This window comes from Homalodisca vitripennis, chromosome 6, assembly GCF_021130785.1.
Source record: "Homalodisca vitripennis isolate AUS2020 chromosome 6, UT_GWSS_2.1, whole genome shotgun sequence".
Taxonomy (NCBI): domain Eukaryota; kingdom Metazoa; phylum Arthropoda; class Insecta; order Hemiptera; family Cicadellidae; genus Homalodisca; species Homalodisca vitripennis.
In genome coordinates this window covers 149,840,085-149,866,418 of record NC_060212.1, presented here as the reverse complement: position 1 = coordinate 149,866,418, position 26,334 = coordinate 149,840,085, and the positions used below count along the sequence as shown (strand labels likewise).

Here is a 26,334-nt window from a genome sequence, read left to right as displayed (position 1 = left end):
GAAATTAAAATCAATTTCTTTACATTTAACATTGCTTATCAACCGTTAAACCATTACTATATTCCTATGTACGAGGGAGTAATTGTGTCAGTAATTATTACTAATGTTTAACTAGTTTGTTAGTTTTTTGTATTTAATTACAAAAAAAAAGACACGACGATGATGTATATGTACTCATGCACTCATCGCGGGTACCCTCCACAGTAGTTGGTGGTTAGGCTAAATCCTTGTCGAGCTCAGACCAGAAGAGAGTCAATTACAGCAAAGCGGCGTTCTTGCGTCAGTCCCGCCATTATTCCTTTCCAGGAAATTCAGACCGATATTTTCGTGCCGGTGGCGATGAATTCGCCTCAGGTGTCACGGCGCGGCCGCGTCATGTCCCGAGGTGTCACAACGGCGGCGGTGAGGAATTTCAACGCCGATTCTCGAACTCTACCATGCCAACGGAGTAATTATTCTGTATAAGATTTGGTTTAAGACCTTAGAGATGGGACCATATATGCTTACTAGGGTTGGGAAAGAGGGGGACCGTATATGCTTACTAGGGTTGGGAAAGAGGGACCGTATATGCTTACTAGGGTTTTGAAAGATGGACCGTATATACCGTATAGGGTTGGGAAAGAGGGACCGTATATGCTTACTAGGGTTGGGAAAGAGGGACCGTATATGCTTACTAGGGTTGGGAAAGAGGGACCGTATATGCTTACTAGGGTTGGGAAAGAGGGACCGTATATGCTTACTAGGGTTGGGAAAGAGGGACCGTATATGCTTACTAGGGTTGGGAAAGAGGGACCGTATATGCTTACTAGGGTTGGGAAAGAGGGACCGTATATACTTACTAGGGTTGGGAAAGAGAAATGCGGCATGTTCGCATGATTTTTCCAGATCTGTGTTGTAGAAAGAACTGTGCTCTCATGTTTTCCTATACACGGACCACTGACCTGGATCGTGTTTTCCAACAAGTCAGAATGTGGCCTCGTCTTATTAATTAGCAACGGACTGTCAGTCTGAAAAAATAAAGGATTTCGTTGATTCCCAAATTGACCATAGGCACCACAATATTTCAACACTTATCACCTCTTTGAGGCTTACCTCCAAAATAATCAAATCCCAAATGAGAAAAAAGATGTTGTCAAATTTTCCTAGACTAATCATTTAAAACATAATGACAGTATTTGAGTAAATATTTTGTTATTAATAAGAGTTGGTTGTATTGGCTAGAACTAATAATTAATTATCTTTTATTTATTTATTATTATTTAATATATTAAGCGACTTCAACTGCCGATTTTGGGGTTTACTGTAGAGTCTTATATATGCTTAACCATTAACGTCTCGCATAAGTTTAGAACGAGTTTAAGAACGGTAAATAATGGTAGTCTTCTCGATTTTAACCCCATAAAAACAATGGTAAACCTCAAAATATTTTTTCCTTACTTTTGATTGTAGAATTGTCGAAGATAAATGTATTATTAAATAACGGGTTTTAATTAAAAACATTATTCGGAAAAAATTAAAAAGTGTTTTGGTTTACCCATAAATTTACTACAAGAAATAAGCGTGTGAAAGTGTTCGAGGTTTAACATTACTCTTATATAATTTAACATAACTCATTACTCAGTTTTTCTCAAGTATTGCAAGTAACCCCGAGTAAGTACACAGTAAACCAGCGGTGAATCAGTTCTGAAATGTTCCCCCTAAATATTAAAACACACTTACAATTTTATATTATTTCTGAATATTGAATGTAAGCTATTACTGTACAATACAGACACTTGCGTTCTTTTTCTGTTTCCTCGTAATGTATCGATTATATTACAGTGATCGAGACATCTAAGAACAATGGAGATTAACGTATAACAGATTCTGATCACGTCAGAGATCTGATTACAGAGAATGACAGGGTTGTACTATTTATTAGCAGTATTTTTGTTTTTATTCAGAACCTCTCGCAAATACAATCCCATGGATGATTCTTTGAACGGATCTATTTACGGAATATACACATAAGTGGCAGCCGATAAGCGAAAATGACAATAATTGATACCGCCTGAATTGCCCCTCTTAACTGAATCATATCTGATTGTGGCATTGTTGTGACATTAGTATTAGTAATCATGGTGGAAAGACACACTGACTATTGCGTGGGGCTGTTACACTTATATAACGACCAATCAGTACAGTTGTAACAATATTAAAGTACCTTAAAAATACGATTTCGTAAAAACAAAACCATTTTTTTATTCGTTCCACGAGGAGTTTTAAGTAATATTTAATAGTTTAACCCAAAAAAAACGGCTGATGACAAGTGTATGATTTGTGCAGTATGTGTGGGAAAGATTATGGAGGGAACGCCATGTATTTGTCCTGAATAGAAAAATCTTATTTATTATAATTTACATTTCACAAAATTTCGATTTAGGCCTACATTTAGGCCTACGAATGTGACTACTGAAAGCAATAACTCATGTACATATTGTACAGGGATGCTACAGGTCAGGGAAGTCAGGGAAAAGTCAGGGGAAAAAACAGGACTGGAAATCAGGGAAAAGTCAGGGAATCCGGTCTCAAGTCAGGGAAAAGTCAGGGAATTTCGACGTTGGTCAGGGAAAAATATAAAATCCCTTTACACAAATAAACTCTGTAATTTCTATGTGCTACTAATTACTTATGGTGCAGTGTTCTAAAGTATTTTACTTCTGTGTTGTAAAAGATCATTTAAGTCAATCTTTTTATACGTATTGAACTGTGTTCACTTTATTTTTTGCTTTTTTTACATTTGCCACCCTGTTAGCCTCAACACCGCTTTTTTCCACCCATTAATTGCCAAAAAACCCTGGGGATTGCGTCGAAAAAGTCAGGGAAAAATGAAAAATTTGGTCTGGAAATCAGGGAAAAGTCAGGGAATTTCATTATTGGACTCCTGTAGCAACCCTGTTGTAAAATACTCCTGATTTTATCACCATCCATTTTTATTTGGGCCTGGTTATAAAATTGCCCGAATTTCCCTGTTTATAATAATCCGGGGGGGTGATAAAAAAATTTGTATTTTCCTGTATTTCGAACAGGTATTGAAAAATGGCTATGACTTTTAATTTATAAGTAACTCAAGCATAAACCGTTTGTACTACATTTGGGTATAGTCATAGTTCGAAGATTACATAGAGAACGTTACCTAAAGATTTTAAAAATGTACGTTCTTTGCAATAAATTGAATTTTCGCATTGAACTCTTTCATGCAATTAAACTTGTTTTAATTTTGCACTGGTGCTGTGATCACTGGTTGGTTAAATACTCGTTAGTACATATAATTGAGGAACCAAACACGTGTTCACATCGTACCACTGAACAATGTTTTTCAAAATATTCTTCATATTGCTCATAATACTATACACTCACCCACTGCAGAATGGTCTGTTACTGTACTTTAAGTACATTACACCCTTTAAAAATTTTGATGGAAGAGATGATTCGATTATTTTTCCGTGCTCATACAGCTGTGATGATCAACAGGGCGTGAACAGGGATGGGATTCCAGTAGCCTTTGATAGTGAAAGCTTGAACCGGTGGATGCACTGGCATGAAGCATGAATGAAATGCATCTCTCCACCCTCCTCGCTCAGACCATTATCTGGATGCGCTCATCACGAGAAGAGCCTGCTGTAATATGCGGGGTGGGATCTAGCGGAGAGCTTGTCCCCGCTTTGACTTCTCCCTCTTCTGTTGGGGGAAAATGTGGTTTCGATCGTGCTCTCCACCACAAGAAATATACATACAACGGCATTTATATGTATATGTTTGTAATTTTATGCAATAAGGTGCTTTACTCATCAATTTCACTCATGCTCACCATTTAGATAGTGAAGATTTTTGCTATGGCAGTTTACATCTATAGCTCATTTCACTCTCGATATCACCCTGAATTGTAGGCTTTGCCAACGCTCAGCCAAATCCCATGGAGAGACATGCACCATAATTTAATTCTATCATACCCATATACAAATAAATCGATAACTTACAACGAAGTGTTGAAGAGCCAGATAACACGTTACGAGATTGTTCTCGAGTTTGTTTATTCTTCTATTTTCTCGTTGCTGTTATAATTACCCATTAGACCAATGTAGAGATGTCCAATAACACTCACCCAGATCCCATGAAGTGACATGCACCATGTTCAAACTCTATGGTGCCTATGTAGGAATAAAGACCCTTCTTATAAAATTCAAGTCCTTAGGTTAGCTCATTCTCTGGATATCGTGCGGACAGAGTTAAATGATTTTCTCCAATCCCTCGAGTGATAGGCTTCGCTAACGCTCAGCCATTGATGATGGATCTAGATCTGATAGAATAGATTTTGAAAATGTTGAAATATTTCGCTAGTTTATACAGTGCTAAACTTGTAATCGGATTTATAACTTTTATTCGTGTAGATGTGTTTATACTAACAGTTTACCTCTATATATTAACATAGAATTAAAAATCTATTTTGTTCTGTTCTAACGCCGTTCAGATTTTGCAACACGCTGAGAACGCCCAGTGTAATATCTTTATGGTGTGAAACTGCAGCGTCCACAACGGTTGATTGCGGTTTCACAACAGGGCCTTGATGCGGTATAAGTGGATGGTACTTGGGGTATTGTGAGCCATAAACGTACACAGTGGCAGTGTGAGGCCAGGGCCCTGCGGGGGCGCCAAGGCCCCGTGTGGGGGCCCCTCTGAAACATGGGCCACGTGAAAAGTCACGTGCTCGATTGACAGGCCCAGTTAGCGCCTCGCCGTCGGTGACAAATTGGCGAAGGCGTGACAATCCGTGCGAATTTTGACACCTTTAATTTTAGACGTGCCACCTACGTGGGTTACACTAAAATTAAATATTGTACTTTTCTCATTACTGTGTAGTTTAATTGTTTTAAGATGTAAATTATAAATTTAATAATTATTTATTTAGTTAAAAAGTTTTGTTTCCCCTTGACGATTAACAATTTTATTTTCTTGTGAAACACGAAAAATTGCCCAATTATCGTAGCAGTGTTCATTGATAACTATTTTAACATTAAAATAGTTGCAAAGCTATTGTTGTTTATATCATTTATGTTCTTCTACGGCCAAAAGTAGTTTATATTTATTTTTACAATAAACATTGAGTCACAAAAAGTACTTGCTCCGCCGGGACTCGAACCCGGATCTCTCACTTGCCGGGTGAATGTGCTACCATTACACCACAGAGCCCTTATTTTTTACGATTAAAATTTTTTTGTATTTGGCCGCTATAATATATATATATATATATATATATATATATATATATATATATATATATATGTTTGCTGAACATATATATAAATGTTTACTTCAGTAAGCTATATAAGAGACAAAAAAGTATTTAAAGATCATAAAATGCTTTGAGGGGGTGTAAATATGGATTCAGCAGCTGTGTGTCGAAAATTGGTCTTGAACAATCCCTGGAAAACAGGTGAACATAGTTTTTGCTCATAAAACAAGAAAGGCTGTAATTAATGATAACCGTTTTAAGTACGGATATTAGTGTGTCAATATTGATACAGTGTGAGAATTGTATACTAATATGAAAGCGTGGATGTTTGATATAATAAAAACCCAAAACAACGTTATCGTTTATAGTACAGAAACAAACTCACACCCCCGCTCCCGTTGTTTCGTATACTTTTCTGCATAAATCGATCCCGTTCCAGCGCGCTCCTCAAAAATGACGTCGCTTTTACCCTTCGGCTTCAATAAAAATGATAATATCAAGTGCGTGTGGTGCGTTGACGAGGAGGGTGTATTCCTGGGTGTGGCCGTGCCAGGATCTGCACAATAAACATCGTATTTTAACAGTGTTACGTGAGTTCTGCCCGCGCGCGTTAGTGTGGACCTCCGCAGGGTTCTGGCTTTGGAACTGCCTTTTTTGGGCAAACGGACTCTGACGGGCAAAATTACCGCATATAATGTATTCAGTCCAAAAACGATTTTGCTGGAAAAAGGGCAAACGGAGTAAACAAAACCGTTTCCATCGATGAACCGTTGTTGTTTGTGGGACCAGGGACAGACGGACAGAGAGATTGGTGGCATCGGTCGCACCGCCACGACACAAACAAGCAGCCGGCCACCATGAACCTGCGGCCAGATTGCTGTTTTGGCGCTGACTAATTACCTAATCCTCCCCTTGATTCAACGTTCGCGGTCCGCCGATCGCATTGATTGGTTTCCAATCATCACGCTCCATTTTCATACTCTATACTCGCTTAATTAATGGACATATCGTGTTTTCTTTCATCAATACTTACAATGAGAAGGATTGAAATGAAATCGTATGAATCTTGTTATAGAATTTAATCAAAACGTGTAACGTCCATTTAACTTTTGCCTTAAATGAATAAGCGTTTCACCGCTTTTGGTTTTAGTGCGTACAATTCGCCTTGTTGAAGTCGCCCTTTAACTTTCTAGACCTTTACATACGGTACGTGTTTTTGTGGCTTTCTCAGCACGGTGATCTTTATCAGCGGTTGTTCAGACTCGTCCTTGCCGACCTTCGACATCTCTGGTCCGTACTCCATTCTCTCTGCGGGACACCGTATCCCTTTCTCGCGGTAAGGTTATGTCCATATTCAGAATATCATTTAACATTTTCAACCCTGCAGTGAAGAGGTAGTGCTCAAGACGTATGATTGTCTTGGATTATTTCTCTGATTGGAGGTCATAGTTGACCTTTATGCAAATGAATCACAGGTCGATCCGTTGCCTGACTAAGACATGTTATTTTTCTCTATATAGTGGATCGTCATAGCTTATTATATTCAATTTTTCTGATGTTTTTGTCGTATAAATGTATAAATGCTGTGTTTTTACGAAGTCTGGTGTATTTTTTAGAAACTAGGATCCAAATGTTGGTAAAAATTAAATTTTGCTTTTTCTGTCGGTTTTGCTAATGTGTCTTATTGAAGAGTTTGTTTGAAGCGTACCTGTATAACTTGCTGCCATAGTTGTTTCCCTTCATCAGGTGAAGTTGTGGAATGTGGAGAGACATTCGTGAAGGCCGATCCGATCCACTGGGGCGTGAACGTGCGGAATGGTGGGCGTTCGCGTCTTGAGGAGCAGAGCAGTGCAGGTGATCAGAGAGGAAGTGGTGGGCCGGGAGTGCCGGATGCTCGTATTTCTTGTCACACTTGATCATACATAACCAACGACTAGCGATATCTTAGTCATTACCAACAGAAGGGAGGAGCAAAGGCCTTCTGTTAAGCAGGACGTGGAGATGGGATGTTCCCCTACTCGTTGACCGCCTTCTAGAAATACAAATTTGCCGTTGTGCCGTGCGTTGGACATCATCTTTTATTACACTAACTCATACCCTATAATACTAAATACCCTGTATAATGGCTTTATAAATTAATAATAAAGTGGAAACTACGTATATTCGAGAATATTAGAACATTCATTTTAACATTATCTTTTATCTCGCGCATTTATTTGTGAAGATGCAGGTTTCACTGTGAATTTTCAACACCGGGATATCAAGCACAATTCATAGGGAAAGAAGAAATGTTTGCTCTGACTTAATAATACGTTAGATTACCCTAAGTTGTAAATATAATATTTAAATTTTAGGGATGCCGAGATATTATGTCACGTAAATTATAATGCTATATGGAATTCGTTAAGATATAATCCCTATTAGTAATCCACTTCATATGCTTGAGTAAATTGTTGTTAATATTTACAGCTTTAGCAGTACACTGTGCGAATGTAGTGGAAGCATCACTGACCAGAATAAAGAATAAGTGCAGGTAGAAAAACTAATGCACGGCCAGGTCAGTTTTGAAAAGTACACGCCGACACCTGTGGACTAACTGTCCTACCCTGCAGAAAAGTGACGTCAGCCACCCTCGTCAAACTAGGCGTGGACCTACAGTCCTACAATCAAGTTATCTAAATGTCCAATCTAGCTAAAAATATTGTCCTTCCATGTTGGCGCACAATTTTATAGTCTTTCAACAGTTTTGTGACACGTAGGAGAATTGAGATAAAAAATATGATTTTCTGTGGGTGTGTTGAGTAGGTACTGAATTCCTAAAAGAATGTCTTCGGTTCAACCTCAATATACTACATAGTCAATCTTGCACCATTTCGCTCCTCCTTTATTAGCCCGGCGCACGTCCACGGCGCACGCTGCGGTCATCGCTAACTAGCGGTCAAGCGGAGACGTTCGCAGGTGGCCGCGGATGTCGTGGGAGCTACACTGCGACGGCTCGGCGGATACTCGTATTTCTCGCCATACATAATTCAACAGGTAGACCGACCCAACCTGTACTTCTACCTGTGCCTGTCTGCGGGCTTCCTCTAGTCTGCGGCTCGGCCACAACCACCTGATCCCTTCATGTCAACATTGCCATCTTGACGTTTCTCGCCTTATTCTGAGGATTGTTTTCACGTATCATTCGAATTCACGTAACGTTTCAACTCCTTTACACAGTTCCTTTACTTTTGATCCCAGATTGCGCAACGTGATCGTGAACAACTCACTTTCTTTTCGGAGAATTTTGCTTCCTTTACTTATTCCCTTTCAGCATTTTCAACGTGTTCCCTAAATTAATACGAAAGCTTTCATGGATTGTTATATTACTCCTTATATTACTTAGTTTGATCAGATACGAATGAAGTAGCTTTTCTGGAGCTGTACGATTTTTATTTGTACTATTTGAAAACCTGTGTCATAGGCAGATCTATAATATTGGTTTAATATCGTCATATTTGACCAATGCCAAAACTGTTTAATGTTTAATTATGTAATAAATGTTCTGATTTTGACATATGTAATGAGTGTGTTAATTTCATTGACATTGAAATTTAATTTTAGATGCATGACCGTTTTCAATCAAGGGCTAATCAATGTCTTGTTTTACCGTTTGCCTCTGGTGTACGCCCCTTCTGTTATAGTTGTTTCTTCATTTCTCCCATGCAATGCATGTATTGTTCTTTTGTTTACGGCAATTTACATACAACCACACCCCTTTTGGACGTTTCGAAATGCTGTGTAGTTTACTGTTTTAAAACAACACTTTTTTTAAAGGTTCTTAAATAGACCATATTGCCTAATTTGTTCTGTGTACGATTACACTGTTCTTATTTCACCTCTACGTCACTTACTTTGAAGGCTGCACTTGTTCCGCGGTGATGAAACCATTTCAGACCGAGATTGTCCCTTGTCCACATGTCGACTGTCGCCTCTCTTATCCTGAGTAATGACCGTGGTTGTGGACAAAGCCGGGTTTCGACACACCGGGGTCCTTGTACGCACGCGCGTCGCGTCGGAGGATCGCTCGGATTACCTCCTCTACCTGATGTTGTATAATCTGCCAGGGCCGCGCGACACCTCATTGTCACCATCGTCGCTTATTACGTACTACATAACCAGCGGGGGAGGGAGGGAGGAGGTTGGCTCACAGGTGTAAGTTGTCAAGAACTTTCAGGTGGGTCTTTTTAGAAGCTTGGAGCATCCTTTAACTTTATGCTTTTACAATCGTTCCTTCAAATTATGTTGGTTTCATTAAGATGGAAACATTGGAAAACACTATGACCATATATGAATCTGAGAGAATCGCCATCTTTTAATATGACGTCTGAGTCAGACAATGTTTCGAAGAATGTTAATACAAGTTTGAAGTGTCAAAGAATCATTAAGGTTGGTGCTTAAGGTTGGCTCTACAGAATTCCAGTAAGTTTTTACTAGATTTACAAATTTTATTTGACTAGAAACTTTTTAAAATTGTTAAATAATGAGAAGTACCATATCAAATATTAATCATACATCCAAATCGTTTATCATATATGTTATTATAATGTTTGTTATTTAAAAAAATGTAAACCTTTGTTAATTTGTGAAGTGCCTGATGATGGAATCTTTGATTTCGAAAGGCCTTGCACAAAATAAAAGTTATATTGGAAAATGTATTCATTTATACTGGTGATAGTACAATATAAAATGTTATTCAGAGTAATATTCAATCTCTGATATCAGTTTTGGCTACCAAAATTTGACCTTTGCTATGTTCTCTTCAAGAATGGAAGACATGGAAAATCGAATCGTGTCCATACCATTGACGAAATCCCGGCGCCGGCGTCTCGTAGTACGTGGAAGTCGCGCCTCTCGCCGATGGGTGCATGCCGATCGGTCCACTCACTCATTCACAATTCCGTACCGAGTCATTGACAGCTCGTGTAGGAAGTACGGTGAGGAATGTACTCAGAACCCATTAGCGGCGGCACGGCTGTCAAGAAGAGAGGTCACCGAGAGTTGTGACTCACGCATTGCGCGCGCATACTGCGTGTGTGCTCGTTATCACTACAAGTACTCGGGGTCACAGCCTTATCAGTCACCCGCATGACGACCACGGCCACGACCTCCACGCGCCTTCTTTCGGCTCTTATCTGAGAGCCATTTATCGACCGTTGAGATTCGTCGCTGGTTTCGTCATTAGCGGCCTCCCACTGATCAGATTTAGTGATAGCTTTCTTGTACAGCTGTAGACCATGGCTGAATTTAAACAGTTTTGGCATAACTTTATTTTATATAAAGATACGCTGATTCGCTATTAAGCCTTATTCTGCCCGTCCTCATGGGCCACTGGCCTGTGCGAAGGTCTTATCAAACTGAACAAGGAGAGAATTGGTACAGTGCAAGGTCGATGATACTGATAAAAAGTGCTAATGTCACAGGCAGGATTTGAACCTGCGCTATCTCTTGCTCGCATCCAAAGTCCAGACCGCTCGGTCATCGGCACTCCCACCTAAGCAGCGTCTTAAAAATATATTTCGAACTGATATCGAACAAATACTTATGTTTTTGAACTGTCTAATTGGATATGGTGTTGCATTATTGGCAGATCTATTATAAACACATTGCGATTCAATTTTATAATTCGGATGGTAAGTGCTAATTAACGGTATAAGAACTTTATAGTTCTTGTAAACTCGATGGAGTGATTCCCCTTAATTTATTGTGTTACAACTTTGTACAGTTGTGATCAAATGTTACACCTACTAAATAATAGTTATATCAGGGTGAGTTCAGGAGAAAAAGTGACTGACACACACGATTTGGAGCGAAATACTATTTCTTGATCTCGTTGGCTGATGATGAATTCAGTATTATTTTCGGTTGGCGATTACAAGAAAGTGACCTTGTAAAAACCTTGTGAAAATTGTCGTGTGCCTACTAGAACTCAAACAAGTGGTATTGACATCGCCTCTCCCATCCTATGATCGATTCGTGACACTGTATAAGGTTAACAACGTTCCTGGTAAAGGTGATAAACCGCACTCAGCGGGCTTCCAGAAGCATCGAATGTCGATGCGGTGTGCCTACTAGAACTCAAACAAGTGGTTATTGCGCACTGTCGCCGTTTCTGAACACTGTATAAGGTTAACATCCGCATATGATGCGTCGATTCGTGACACTGATCGATTCGTGACACTGGTTAATAAAGGTCCGTTTCCTGTCAAAGTGGTATTGAAAACCCACTGTATAAGGTTAACAACGCAAAGCGCACTCAGCGGGCTTCCAGAGAGCATCGAAAGTCGATGCGGTGTGCCCAGCGACTTCTAGAACTCAAACAAGTGGTATTGACATCGCCTCTCCCATCCTATGATCGATTCGTGAACACTGTAAGGTTAAGGGTTTAACAACGTTCCTGGTAAAGGTGATAAATCGCACTCAGCGGGCTTCCAGAAGCATCGAATGTCGATGCGGTGTGCCTACTAGAACTCAAACAAGTGGTATTGACATCGCTCTCCATCCTATGATCCTGCTCCCATCCTATGATCGTGACACTGTATAAGGTTAACAACGTTCCTGGTAAAGGTGATAAAATCGCACTCAGCGGGCTTCCAGAAGCATCGAATGTCGATGCGGTGTGCCTACTAGAACTCAAACAAGTGGTATTGACATCGCCTCTCACATCCTATGATCGATTCGTGACACTGTATAAGGTTTAACAACGTTCCTGGTAAAGGTGATTAAACCGCACTCAGCGGGCTTTCCAGAAGCATCGAATGTCGATGTCGTGTGCCTACTAGAACTCAAACAAGTGGTAAGTGGTATTGACATCGCCTCTCCGATCCATCCTATGATCGATTCGTGACACTGTATAAGGTTAACAACGTTCCTGGTAAAGGTGATAAACCGCACTCAGCGGGCTTCCAGAAGCATCGAATGTCGATGCGTGTGTGTGCCTACTAGAACTCAAACAAGTGGTATTGACATCGCCATCTCCCATCCTATGATCGATTCGTTGACACTGTATAAGGTTAACAACGTTCCTGGTAAAGGTGATAAACCGCACTCAGCGGGCTTCCAGAAGCATCGAATGTCGATGTCGTGTGACCTACTAGAAACTCAAACAAGTGGTATTGACATCGCCTCTCCCATCCTATGATCGATTCGTGACACTGTATAAGGAAAAGTTAACAACGTTCCTGGTAAAGGTGATAAACGCACTCAGCGGGCTTCCAGAAGCATCGAATGTCGATGTCGTGTGTCCTACTAGAAACTCAAACAAGTGGTATTGACATCGCCTCTCCCACATCCTATGATCGATCGTGACACTGTATAAGGTTAACAACGTTCCTGGTAAAGGTGATAAACCGCACTCAGCGGGCTTCCAGAAGCATCGAATGTCGATGTCGTGTGACCTACTAGAACTCAAACAAGTGGTATTGACATCGCCCTCTCCCATCCTATGATCGATTTCGTGACACTGTATAAGGTTAACAACGTTCCTGGTAAAGGTGATAAATCGCACTCAGCGGGCTTCCAGAAGCATCGAATGTCGATGCGGTGTGCCTACTAGAACTCAAACAAGTGGTATTGACATCGCCTCTCCCATCCTATGATCGATTCGTGACACTGTATAAGGTTAACAACGTTCCTGGTAAAGGTGATAAACCGCACTCAGCGGGCTTCCAGAAGCATCGAATGTCGATGTCGTGTGCCTACTAGAACTCAAACAAGTGGTATTGACATCGCCTCTCCCATCCTATGATCGATTCGTGACACTGTATAAGGTTAACAACTGCCTCCACTGATTGTCTAACGTTGTAATACTGTGTCAGGTGCAAGTGTGGTATCCATAGATAGTGTAAAGCTGTAGTTTTACATTACAACCAATTCAATCGTCCATTTCTTACCACTTAATCATGCATGTTAAAAATAATTCATATTTTCATATGTGTATTGTGTTTTACCTTGTATTGATTGGGCTTGTATTTTCACTGGGCAACCGACTAAACGTTGTTTGATTGGTTTGTTTTAAATTTAATAATACTTCAAACATTCTGATACAAATTCGTTTTAGTCTTAAAAAAGTGTTGTAGCTACACAAATTGTGGCTAAAAATTATGGCTTCAAGACAGTTGGGTTGTACGGAAATTCGGGTTTTTACTAGCAAGTAATTAATAGCGAATGACATAAATGCGTAAACATGAGTCAATAGAAAATATGGACTTCATGGGATGTACGACACCGTTCTATATATATATATATATATATATATATATATATATATATATATATATATATATATATATATATATCATAACAATGTATGTGTTCTTTTATATAACAAAATGTAGCACAAATATGGTGCAAATTATATGGGTGGCAGCATATAATCAATGTTCAGAAAACTCAAAAGATCTGTTTATTACATTTTGCAGTACATTTTACTTACAATTCTTCATGAAGACGGAAATGATTCAACATATTTCTGCAAAATTGTGCTTATGTTCTTACTCGCTAAAAAGCGTTAACTCTAAGTATACAATTTTGAAATTAGGTTTTTGTCAACAAATCAGTGTCATAGTGGAGGGGAGCAGTTCAAATCTTTATTAACGACTGTGATATATACCTGGATAGGGGTAGGCCACAACGTGCTCGAGGGCGGGTCACGCGGGCACACACGTTCCTGAGAAGCCCCGCGTCGTCACACACAATCCTATAGATCCGCGATAATGAGGTTATTGGCTGTCCAGTTGTGCAATCGTAGTATGCCATCTCGATTAAGTTTCCTTCCTATACAGGGCATCTCCAGTTCCGAGTGATAAACTAGAAACAAAGATAACGCTTTTCCACAGTCCGTAGGTTTGCAAAATGATGTTATTGGCTGTCCAGTTGTGCAATCACAGTATGCCATCTCGATTAAGCTTTCCTTCCTCTACAGGGCATCTCCAATTCCGAGTGATAAACTAGAAACAAAGATAACGCTTTCCCAAAGTCCGTAGGTTTGCAAAATGAGGTTATTTAGTTGTCCAGTTGTGCAATCGCATCATACTATCTCGATTAAGTTTTTCTTTCGTATACAGAAATTATGTTTCTAGTTTTATGGCGCACAAGAATAACAAGCACACGTGTTTTTATTGCAGCGGTTATTTGCGGGTGTATTTCTATCCAGGGTCCAGACTCGTATGCAAGTAGCCAGTAACTCTGGCAAGAGCCGTTTATTTTACACAGTGTTTATTTAGAAGACGCGCGCTATTTTTTACACGCTCCACACAGAACGGCGGCGACGTTTTGTTTTGTTTTGTTTCGAACGTTAAGTCCGCAGCTAACAGGCGTCCACTAATTGTTTGTTTTCCGCCAAGTCGGCCTAGTTAGCCGGGTGGAAGCGTTACAGCGTCGAACTAATGTGATGCCATGCCGGTTGCATAATAACCACCCGAGTCGTTAAGTGGACCGGCGCGGCGACTCGCGCCAGATTCCCTTTTCGCGCCATATTGGGTAGAACCCCGCAGTGACTAAGCCAACCTGTTTGTAATAAAATTCTGCCATATGTTTGGCGAAACTTTATACAGCCGCAGGCAGGTGTGCGGTTGCGGCCTACTGAACCTTGAACATTAACCAGCCTCGTCTTTATCGTAATCAGGATAAAGGTTAGATTTGTATTTTAATCGAGTGAATCGAATTTTTGTTAGCTTCTATCGATTGTCTCGTCGTATTAACAGTTTGGTGCTTTCACATTACCCTAAAACCATCCGCAGTACACAAATTGAATGTACAATAGCGTTAAATTCTCCATTGTATTGAAAATAATCGTCGGTTCGAGGAAAGCGTGCAGACACCTCTGGGGGAGAAAGTTGTCGAAATAAAGCAGCGTGATCCAGTACGGCCTTGTCATACCATTTACTGCACTCTATCCGACCTAGAACGGATAAATTGCCTCTACTGTACTTGTGATGCCGACTTCCTGGACCTCGGCCCTCACGGCCCACCTGGCGTATGCATGTCCCAGACGTAATAAGACGAGATGATAGCCACTGCAGTCCTTCCTATACTCCACCCAAGGCTGATGGCCCGTTTCTGGGCGTTTGACTTCACCACTTAAGAACTTAACTCTTCAGTTCATTTAGCGACTATTCTCAGCTCTACAGTGCCGTTAACAAGTCGTATATGACTTCTGATTCTGATCTACCATCAGTCACCATCGCCTTAATTGTATGAACTATTTCTTACTTTATGTTAACTTGTGTTTGTGCCTGTTGCAGTTGCCCGTGCTAAAGACTGTGATCCCCCTCAAGCCTGGCGGTGGAGGCTCTCAGACGCTGACCAAATCCGAGTCGTCCCGATCCTCCAGCACTGCCACCACGCCTGTCCTCGCACCTTCCTTTCCTCACCTCAACAACAACAACAACACCACCGCCCACAACAACAATAATAACAACAATAACAACTCGGCCAGTCCTTCGCCTCAGCGGCTGGACCCACATGGACGCCGGCTACCCCTTTCCCCCGCCGGTAAGATAGTAGTTTGCTTTACTTAAGGTCCACAAAATGATTTAGGATGTCCTGCAATTATTGTACAGAAACATTTATCATTTATTAATCCTGTTAGGCTACTCATTTGCAAGATATTTTAAAACATGCCCATGGCTTATCTCGTATAATAGATTATCCTATCAGGAGGCTAAGATAATGGCTGAAGACTGATTATTTTGTATCTTTATGTTTATCTGGTTTGTCCACACCTTCAAAACGTAAAGACTACTAAAAACTAGAATACTTATTTACTATCATGTCTATCTTACCTTGTATGTTTTGAAGTTACTAGAGTTAAAAAAATCATTATTTGGATGTTATCCCTATATTCAATAATAAAAGGTAACCTTTCTAACTAATGCATTGTATCTACGAATCTTATCTAAGATTCGTTGATAAGGGCAATACCTAACTTAAAAATTGATAACTCGAATCCTTGTGCAAAGATACAGGATTGTAGGTATATGTGGATATCCCAATATTTAAGATAACACAATTTTGAAAACAGATGTAATTACGAAAAATACGTTCAATTAATATATGTATATTCAATTTTTGAATGCCCTTTGATCGACTAACAATAAGAATAATGAAGGAATTATAATACATGTATAACTCTTTTTAATTATTTTTCTTATTAATTCTTTTCTCAAAATGACAGACTAGCATGATGCTGACCTTTAAATATCCGAACTTAAACTTATGTATAATAGGCTACTTCAGACTGCAAAACTGGTCTTTCTAGTCTTCTATTTTAGATTAAGTACTGCAAATTATGGTCTAAATCATCTTGAAGTTTTGCAAGCTTCCTGGATATCGCTCTACAATGGCTGCAGTAGTTTGTTTGCATATTGATTGTTGTACAATGCCATTGAATGCATTTGCCAAACTAAATTAATATTTACGACCAGAACAACTGTGCCAATCTCACTGGAGGCCAAATGTGGTATTAATAGGTGATAAGATTGTGTGATGCAGAGGCCTTCCTGATTAGCATCAGTGAGGCAAAGTGCTAAATAAAATTCCCCCTAATTACCTTGGCTGACCAACCATGAAAATAATGATGCATTTTAATTGGCCCTTTCATGGAATACATTTTGGTAAACAATTATCTCAAAGTCATCATTTAATAGTATGCACTTGCAATTAATTAGCATATAAATTTGAGTTGGTGTTAAGAATTCATTTTTATTTCTTACAGTTATTTTAGAAGCTGTGTCAAAGATATGGTTAGATGTGCTAAATATAAATAAATAAGTGAAGGATTTGTTCCTAAAGAATTAATTTGTTTACAAATGGGGCCTATAAATTCAAACAGTAAGCTGATACAGGAGTATTGAAGGACCCAAAAGGATTTCAAGACATTTTTTATAGAGAGTTTCTTGCGACTTTGATCTTTTCCTCTTAAAATCAATAAGGTTCTTCTTGGAACAAGAGGAACCTGTGTACTCAAGGTCTCTTCTATTGAGTTATCATGTAGATGACATCATGCGATTTTGATGAACCTGTTATGTCATTATTAACATTATTGCCAAGTCACACTATTTGTTTGTAATAAAATATCTTTTCACGTATTGGATTATGATTTTGTTTTTCAGTCAGATAAGGCAAGATTTACTCATTTCATTGTTGTGGAAATTAGGAATAGAGAGGGAAATGTGCCAAATCATTGACAATAAGTCTTTTTCCTTTCTTTTTCAAGCCATATTTGTTATTTAACAATGCAAATATATAAAATAGGCTAGGCAAACAAACAAACAAAATTGCTTGACATATTTTCAGTGAGTGATTTCCAATTGTGCTGCCACTCTCTTGCAGAGTTATAGTGGTTGTGATGAAAAGTCAATATGTGTAAAGTGTATTTCGAGAACCATTGTTCCCCGTGTCACAGTGTTGACTTGCCAGCTGCCATGTTTCATAGCAGCCAGAGAGTGACTTTAAATATATACAGTATGTGTGAATAAAAATAACACACGTTAACAAGTTTGCTGAGTGTTTTATCACATCAAGAGCCTTTTTGTCCAACGAATGCATATTTATATTTTGTGAAAATAAATGCTTATCTTTTTTGTATTAGCATTCTGGGAGTTATTAAACATTATCAATCTTAGACATTTTAATTTTGCCCTTAATAATCAGCGAATTGAGTAATCGTTATATGTAAGGGTGAAAATAAAGAGAATCCCAATAAAAGTTACTGAAATAATATTCATCTATATTAAAAAATTAATTTATTAGTAAGAAAAGGTTGTGAGTTTAATACTGCCTAATACCTAGAATGTGGCATATTATTTCTTTAAATCATTTAGGCTATTCCTATACTGTAAGTAAGTAATGAATAATGACATTGTATTTTCAAAATAAGACCAGTATGTTTTATTGACAGAGATAAAATTAGCAAAATAGAATGACTCACTAAGGGGTTCTCTGAGTCTTATTATATTTATCCTAGAATGATTGATACTGAATAGCTTCAAGTATTTTGATAGATTGTGTCATTCATACTATTGATAACACAACATACTGGTATTTACCAACATGCTTACCTTTGTAATACTTAATTTTAGGCAGAATGATTCATAACAAACATAATTTTACATTTTAGGCTTAAACTGCCATGCCATGACTATTATTCAAGTTTTTCTGTTCCGCATTATATTGAAAATTTTTTAACACAATTAGAATTTTGGATTAATTTGCTCTTGTTGCAGAAAGACATTATGAGACAATTAGTCAATATGAGATTTTTTAATTGTTTTAACTATATTTTTGGCAAATTTAGAATGTCAGCTAAGTTTACAATTTTGGTTTTTTTAGTCCTTAGTTTGTGAGTGTTTCTTAACATAGGTTGGACTTGAAAATAATGTATTTGACTTCAATCTCCTTTTAGACACATTGAAATATTTATCTTAATAATCTTTTTGGTTAGAATGTTGTGCTCACAATAAAGTAGCTTTAAGACAGCAAATAACTGACACCTTGACTATGCCTTGACAGAGGCCCTCAAGTACTATGGGTGTCGGTTGAGCGAGTTCGAGCGTGCAGAGCTGGAGAAGTACCCAGAGATCTGGTATTTGGGTCTGGATGCCTGCAAGATCCATGGGGAAGAGGGCCTCTCACAGAATGGGGGGTATGATGACGACAACGGCAGTTACAATAAGGTAAGTCATTTGGTGATTGTGGACTTGATTCATAGCAACGTTAATTACATTAGAATGAGGTCTTTAGACCTTTAAAGAAAACTGTTATTAAAAAAGCACGTAATTTACAGTAATATATATAGAAATTAGTAACATTGTACCCCTTAATCGATTTGATTACTTACACATGTTTCAGAAATATTGCACTGGCCACAGTTAAATTATAACCTCAAAATAACAAACTGTAAATAACTAAAAATTATAACAGATATTACTTATTTTCTTATTTCTTTAGTTATAGTGGCCTTAAATAGTGAATTTAAAAGTCTTATGTATATAGAATATCAATCATATTCTTTATTTACAATTTTTGAAGATTTGCATATAAGATGTGTATCAACGTAAACAAGCATCACAATTTATTTATTTTTTTTTTTTTTTTTTTTGTATAATGATAATATTCCTGTAACTGCCCCTTTAAAATAAATTAAAACAATAAAATTCTTTAAATATATCTACTGATTAATTAAAGGAGGTCAGCGTGCTTTATTTTATGTGATTGGTTTTGTTTGGCTCTAAAACGACATCATGTTTGTATGTTGCAGGTCCTTCACGACCACATATCCTACCGGTACGAAATACTGGAAGTGATTGGAAAGGGCAGTTTTGGCCAAGTGATACGAGCCCTGGACCACAAGACCAATCAGCATGTAGCTATTAAGATAATTAGGTAAGTTGCGTAACCTGGCACTTTGTAACTTTAGTAAATCCCAAGTGCTGTACAATACAATATCTTTCAATCACACTCAGAGATAATAAGTCTATAGTAATACTCCTACTCTCACTGCAAACGGGTGAAACTACAAGATGTAATGCCAAATGTTCTCAAGTGGAAAATAATTTTTACTAGATGTCCTTAATACTACCAGGTTATGTTGCAGAAACCTAAATTTGAAACTGTTTCTGAAATATCTGTAGGGTCTAACACATTCCAGTAACTTCGTAATGTTCTCAACAGAAACATTCTTCTCTTACCAAGTTATATTACAGAGACATTAACCAATAGACTCATACCGTTTGTATGTCAATACATGCTTTGTGCTTTTCGTATTTTAGTTTTACGTATATCTCTCTATATCCAAACTGTAACTTGGACAATTATATTATCTACAATGTCAGAATAAATTTAATTACTTATTTTTATATTAATATCAATAATTTTAATACAACACAGATGTATAAATAACGTATGAGTATGAGTTATAACATATCACAAATGGAATTGATTTCAAAGAATAGTTATTGAAATTAAAAATTACAAGGTGATTATTCCAACATTCCAACTGCTGTTCCTCGTTATGAAACTGATATAGCACACCACCATTGGTAGTCTAGAAAGTTAAACCTATGGGATGCAATTGGAATTGTGGTATACAAACTGTAATTTCAAATATTAGTTGATTATAATCTATTGATATACAGTAGGCCTACTTGAGGCATACAATTCAATGCTTTTACTTCATATAAAAATGTTGCACGAAATGTTAAATCGCAAATCACAGACATACACAACATAAAAATGGTGATTAACTTGCTCAATAAAAAGGATTAAACTGTTGTGTATTTTTAGACAATAGACAATAGACAATAGACAATATTCTTTATTTGTGCATTCTTAGAGAATTACATTAGCGTCAATACAAAATAATAAGATTTTCATAATGGTTTATGTAGTCCATTGAGTTCTCCAGCTCAGAAATTCTTCAATGGTGTAGAAGGGATGACTCAGCAGCCATCTTTTTAGTTCCTTCTTAAAGTTCAGGCTTCCTTCTTGAGATTTGATGTTATCAGGCAGCATGTTGAATAACTTTGCTCCCATGTAGGAAGGTTTTTCTTCAAACAATGCTAGCCTGTGAGCTGGCAAATTGAAGTTTGCAGCGTGACGAGTGTTGTGACTGTGGAGATTACTGCCTCTTGTCAAGTTTTTGTCTATTGCATACATTATCACTTGAAGAATGTAGAGTGCTACTACGGTAAGGATATCATACTCGACAAAAGCTGTTCGACAGCTCTCTCTTGGTTGCATTCCAGCCAAAATTCGCAGGCACCTCTTTTGTAAAACAAGAGGTCTTTGTAAATTCCGTAAACTAGAATTTTCCCCATAAACAAAGACCATATCGGAGATGTGAGTCGAACACTGCATAATATGCAACAGTTGCTGTTTTCTTGTCACTAATTTCTTTTATTCTTTTCACCACATACAGTCCAGTACTTAGTTTTTTTACATAGGTTGTCTATGTGCTGAGTCCAACTGAGGTCATTGTCAATAACCACTCCTAGGTACTTGGCTACATCCACAGGAACAATATTGGGTAATAGCCCTACTTCGTGTTTCCTTCTACCCATAACTAGTTGTTTCGATTTAGCCTCATTTACCACCAGGTTGTTATTGTGGCAGTATTGAATTGCCATCTCCATGGCAATGTGTGATGAAACCTCTAATCTACTAGGCATTTTGTCACTTAGTAGGAGCACCGTATCATCAGCATACATGATGGTAGTTGAATATTGTTCCAGAAATCCAGGAAGGTCACTGGTGAAAAGAATAAACAGTACAGGGCCAAGAACGGACCCCTGTGGTACCCCTCTTGTGACTGTTAAGGGCTTTGATCTCACTAATCTTGTACACCCCTTATCCATGTGTTTCAGCTCAACCAGCTGTTGTCTGCCTTCTAAGTAGCTTCGAAACCAACTAGCCGTAATTCCTCTTATCCCAAAATGTGCCATCTTCATTAATAATTGGTGATGGTCAAGGCAATCGAATGCCTTACTGAAGTCTAGTAGAATTGAAGTGGTGGTGTCTCCAGCTTCAAGCTTGTCAATAATACATTCTACTAGACTTACTATTGCTGTTGTTGTAGATCTGCCCTTTATAAAGCCATGTTGCTGTGCTGTTAGTAGATCGTAGTATTTCAAATGTTCCAAGAGGCGGCACAGCACAATTTTTTCAAAAAACTTTGGACAATGTTGATATTAAAGATATTGGGCGATAATTACAAATTTCAGCAGAGTTGCCTTCCTTGAACAAAGGCATTACTTTGGCTAATTTTAGGTAACATGGGAATTTACCCTCCTTAAGTGACAAATTTATGAGAAGAGTCAGTGGCTGTGCAAGCTCATTACAGCAGGCCTTGAGAAGTTTGGAGGATATGTCGTCTATTCCTGCAGATGTCTTGCTTTTTAAGGACATTATAATATGTTTTACTTCCCTAACTGTAGTAGGTTGTAGGTAGAGGTCTGGAGTGTTGGAACTACTAGTTGCTACAACTTGATTTGATTGGGGATTAGCTGCAAGTGCTTTATCAGCCAGCTTTATAAAAGTGATATTCATCAAATCTGCCATCCTCTGAGGATCAGTAATCACTTCTCCTGTTGGGCCTATAAGTTTATGGAGACCGGGTGAATTTTTGGATTTTCTTTCTCTGTTTATTACTGTCCATACAGCTTTAGATTTGTTTTCAAGAGGGCAATTTGTTCAGCTGTTGCATGTCGCCTTAAGGCCTTCAACTTGATATCGTAGTCTTTCTTTTTAAGAGCAGCTTCTTGCTTATGTTCTAAAAATCCCGTGAGTATGTATTGTGACTGCGCCCTTAGAAATTCATTCTTCAAGTTGTCAGCTTCCGCGTCAAACACTCTAATTCCTTTTTTCCTTTTCGGTTTTTGTATACTTGTAAGGACAGGCATGGTTTAAAATCAAATTGACTGTTCTATTAAAAAAGTTGTAGGCAAAATCTGTACTTGTATTAGTCTTTAAATCATTCCACGATTCCTGAGCTAATTTATGCTTGATCTCTGCAATATTTCTATCTGTAAAATTTCGTTTTTTTTATGAAAGACGAAGAGGCGTTTTCAGGATGAGAGTTCACAGCAGCAAGCTGAGCAGAATGATCAGAGATGGCTTCATGCAGCACCTGTACAGTAAGTTCCTCGTCTCTCAAATTGGAGCATACACAATCAATAGATGTTCGCGATGTGGGTGTTATTCTTGTAGCAGGAAGCATTATTCTGGTAATATTATAACTCAATAGCATTTCCTCAAGCATATTCTGTTCACGACCTGAGTCCAGGCAATTGATGTTGATATCGCCCATAAGAATGGTAGGGCTCCTCCAGGTTGGCACTAATTGTAGAGCTTGAGTTACAATGTTAAGGGACACTTCTAAATTTCCATGTGTTCTGTAAATCCCCATATTTTTATAACTTAATAATATGATTGATCAAAAATATTCAGCAGTTGTACCTGGAATAACTTAGTCTTGATTAGAAATAATCAAGACCTATTGTTTTGGGTGATAATGTTATCACCTAAAACATTATCTTTCAAACAAATCGATTAATATTACTTTCATTCTAAGTTGGACTTACAGTTCTTGTTGGAAACATTGTAAAGTAAACATAGAACAGGTGTTGATGTTGATTCATGGAACAGGTGTTGATGTTGATTCATGGAACAGGTGTTCTCAGAAACAGTCACTAGTTCTTTTACATCTAGTTTGATTTTAGGTTTTGCTTAGGCTCTCAGGAATTCAGTATTTAAAAAAATAAAAATCTCAGATAATTTTGTAAAAATCTGAATTTCCTAGAACACATTAGTAAACAAATATGTGACTAAAGTTTTCTGAAATAAACATGGGGGGGTGGGGGGGGGGGGGGGTGGGGGGGGGGGGGGGTGGGGGGGGGGGGGGGTGGGGGGGGGGGGGGGTGGGGGGGGGGGGGGGTGGGGGGGGGGGACGTACATTATTTATATATCTCTGTGTATTTTTAATCTTAGAACAAGATATGTCTATTCTGGTTAAAAAGAATAGTAACAATAATTTTGTGAGATCATTAATAATACCGACGTATGCCATAGTTTTGTTCTATATGTACATGTGTTATTATGTTACACATTAAAATGTGTTGACTCACTTTGAATAAAAATTTATTTACTACCCAAAATTCTCGGTATCCGTAAGATCAATGTAAACATCTTCGCTACTGTTCAGCCAAATCTTCTAGAGTGAACTGCATATTGCCGAGCCAACAAGAAAGACCCGAACCAAGAACAAGCAGAAAAGGCCAAGAAGCCGAACACTAACTGCTGTGTATGATGCTATATTAGAGGATTTAGTGTATCCTGCTGAAATAGTGGGGAAGAGGATACAGGTTAAGATGGACGGTAAACAACTGATAAAGGTCCATTTGGACAAGAACCAGCAGACGAACATTTCGAGATCACAAGCTCGACACATTTGCTTCAGTGTATAAGAAGTTGACAGGGAGGGAAGTCAAATTTGAGTTCCCAGAAAACGTACCTGTAAATGTTTTATTACAATAAAATGTTTAAATAAAATGTATATAGAAAAAAATGTAGGTCAAATATACAGACAGACATAAACCAAGATTTACCAAGCCCTTGAGTGATAGATTTCGCAAATTCTCAGACAGTAAATTAAATTATAATAACTATTTAAATCTCATTCAAAAACAAAAGATATTTTGTAAACTAACTAGCCAAATGAAACGAACTATAGACTTGATATTTTGCATGTCACGTTAACGAATCCTGTTACGTGACGCGTGGTTTTGCGTGATCTTAACTTGTCATAATTTGCTTCTGAGATGTTGAGAAGAAAGTGTCTCAGAGTTAAATTCCTAGTTATCAGTTTTAGCAGAAATGCTTTAATGACCAAAGAATTTCTTATTAACTTTGCAAAAAACAGTACAGCGCAGTTTGAAGATTATTTAGAGTCGCACAAATTGGAAAATATAAATAACTTCATAAAAGACTGGTGACGTAATTATTCATATGTTTTGATCGTACCGTCTAAATTCCACATTTTAAATAGAATACATCAATAAAAAACTAATTTATGCATTTAAAGATACGTATTTTCAATTAAGTACACAATGGTTAATGATGGTAGTTTATGATGTCAACGATTAGAGTTTGCAAAGCTCATAAGTAGAACATAATTTAAATACATAAAAAACAGTAAATTAAATACACATGAATATTCATTTCTAAATAACGGCATTATACTCAACAGTGACCTGGCACAAATGCAATTCAGAAATAATCACGAGTTAAATGTTAGAGTGCGCCTCTGTTGCTAATTAATGTAATTGATAATTTGGGTCATGGATTCTCCACAGTAATTTCCTCTGTGGTTTAATTTAAACGGCAAATCTGTAAACAAAATCAATCCATTAGATTAAAGCCATGCTGATTGATATCCTTCTGGTTAGAAAGAATTATAATAATAATTTGCTGTCGTTATTATTAATACAAAATAGGAGTATTCCGCACCACCTGTAGCCTAACAGGTTTCCCGGGATCGTAAGCAAAATGTCAAATCTACAGCTAAATGCGTTACTATGTTATATAATTGTAGTCAGTTTGGTTAACAATATATTTATTCTGACATTTTCTCGTGTCCATCATGGTTTCCCATAGTTATAAAAATGAAGCTTCGTCCAAAATTCCAAGGATTCAAGTCATAGAACTCAAGTCAGATGAAACAGAAAACTAATGATGTTTCTAGTCCCTCATGTGGCAGGCTTCGCTAAACCTCACTAAACGAATTTTATTTATAAATGTTTGGATTGTTCAAATGTGTCGTATATGTTTCGTACACAGGAATATAATAAATAAACTCCAGAATTAATTAAACTAAAGTCAAGCTCATTTATAAAGAAACTTAATTAAACTCGGTCTGGTGCACTAAGTCTCAGAATTCCAATACACAGAACCACAACCTATAACCGATCCTTCACCATTACTGCTTGTAGATTGTGGAACTCCTTACCAGATTCTGACAAGCAAATTGAGAGCCGGGATCGGTTTATGGCGGAGCTGAGGCGAAGATACCTGGAACGGATGATCATGGGGGGGGGGGGTTGCTGGGATACTCTGTGAATCGTGACTGTGTGAAAGGAACAATAAATGGAATATTGTGTTAGTAAGTTTTAGATAATAAGCTTTTTTCTACGATTGAGATTATTTTAGTTTGAGGTTAAATGTAAGAAAGGACCATACGGTACTAATTTCGCCTCAATAAAGAAGTGTTTCTATTCTAATTTGCTCGGGAACTAGCAATATTTTCTCGTACATAGTTCCTGAATGCTGCCAAAAACTACTGTAATGTTTCACTAGGGGGTGCTTTGCTCTAATGTGCTTAGCAATTTAGCTCACTGGGTTTTGCGTTATTAAAATATTAAACAACTAATTCATGTAAACCAATGATTGTATATGTAAAAGTGGAATAACTGTATGGTTTTTAAATGATTGTATGTTGAGAGTTAATACATAAACAGTATTTGTTATGC

At 37.9% G+C, this 26,334-nt stretch overlaps 1 protein-coding gene and 1 pseudogene across 1 annotated transcript in view; both read left to right on the top strand.

The window, feature by feature from the left end:
- Positions 1-19,720, top strand: part of LOC124365008 — a 262,674-nt gene extending 242,954 nt beyond the window's left edge. Inside the window, exons 4-6 of the mRNA XM_046820884.1 lie at positions 15,556-15,805; positions 18,824-18,987; positions 19,572-19,720. Coding sequence (XP_046676840.1) covers positions 15,556-15,805; positions 18,824-18,987; positions 19,572-19,700 — 543 coding nt within the window. The 3' untranslated portion in view covers positions 19,701-19,720. The remainder of the gene's footprint in view (positions 1-15,555; positions 15,806-18,823; positions 18,988-19,571) is intronic.
- Positions 19,721-23,121: 3,401 nt separating this feature from the next.
- On the top strand, positions 23,122-24,353 carry LOC124365596 (annotated as a pseudogene).
- The last annotated feature ends 1,981 nt before the right edge of the window (positions 24,354-26,334 follow it).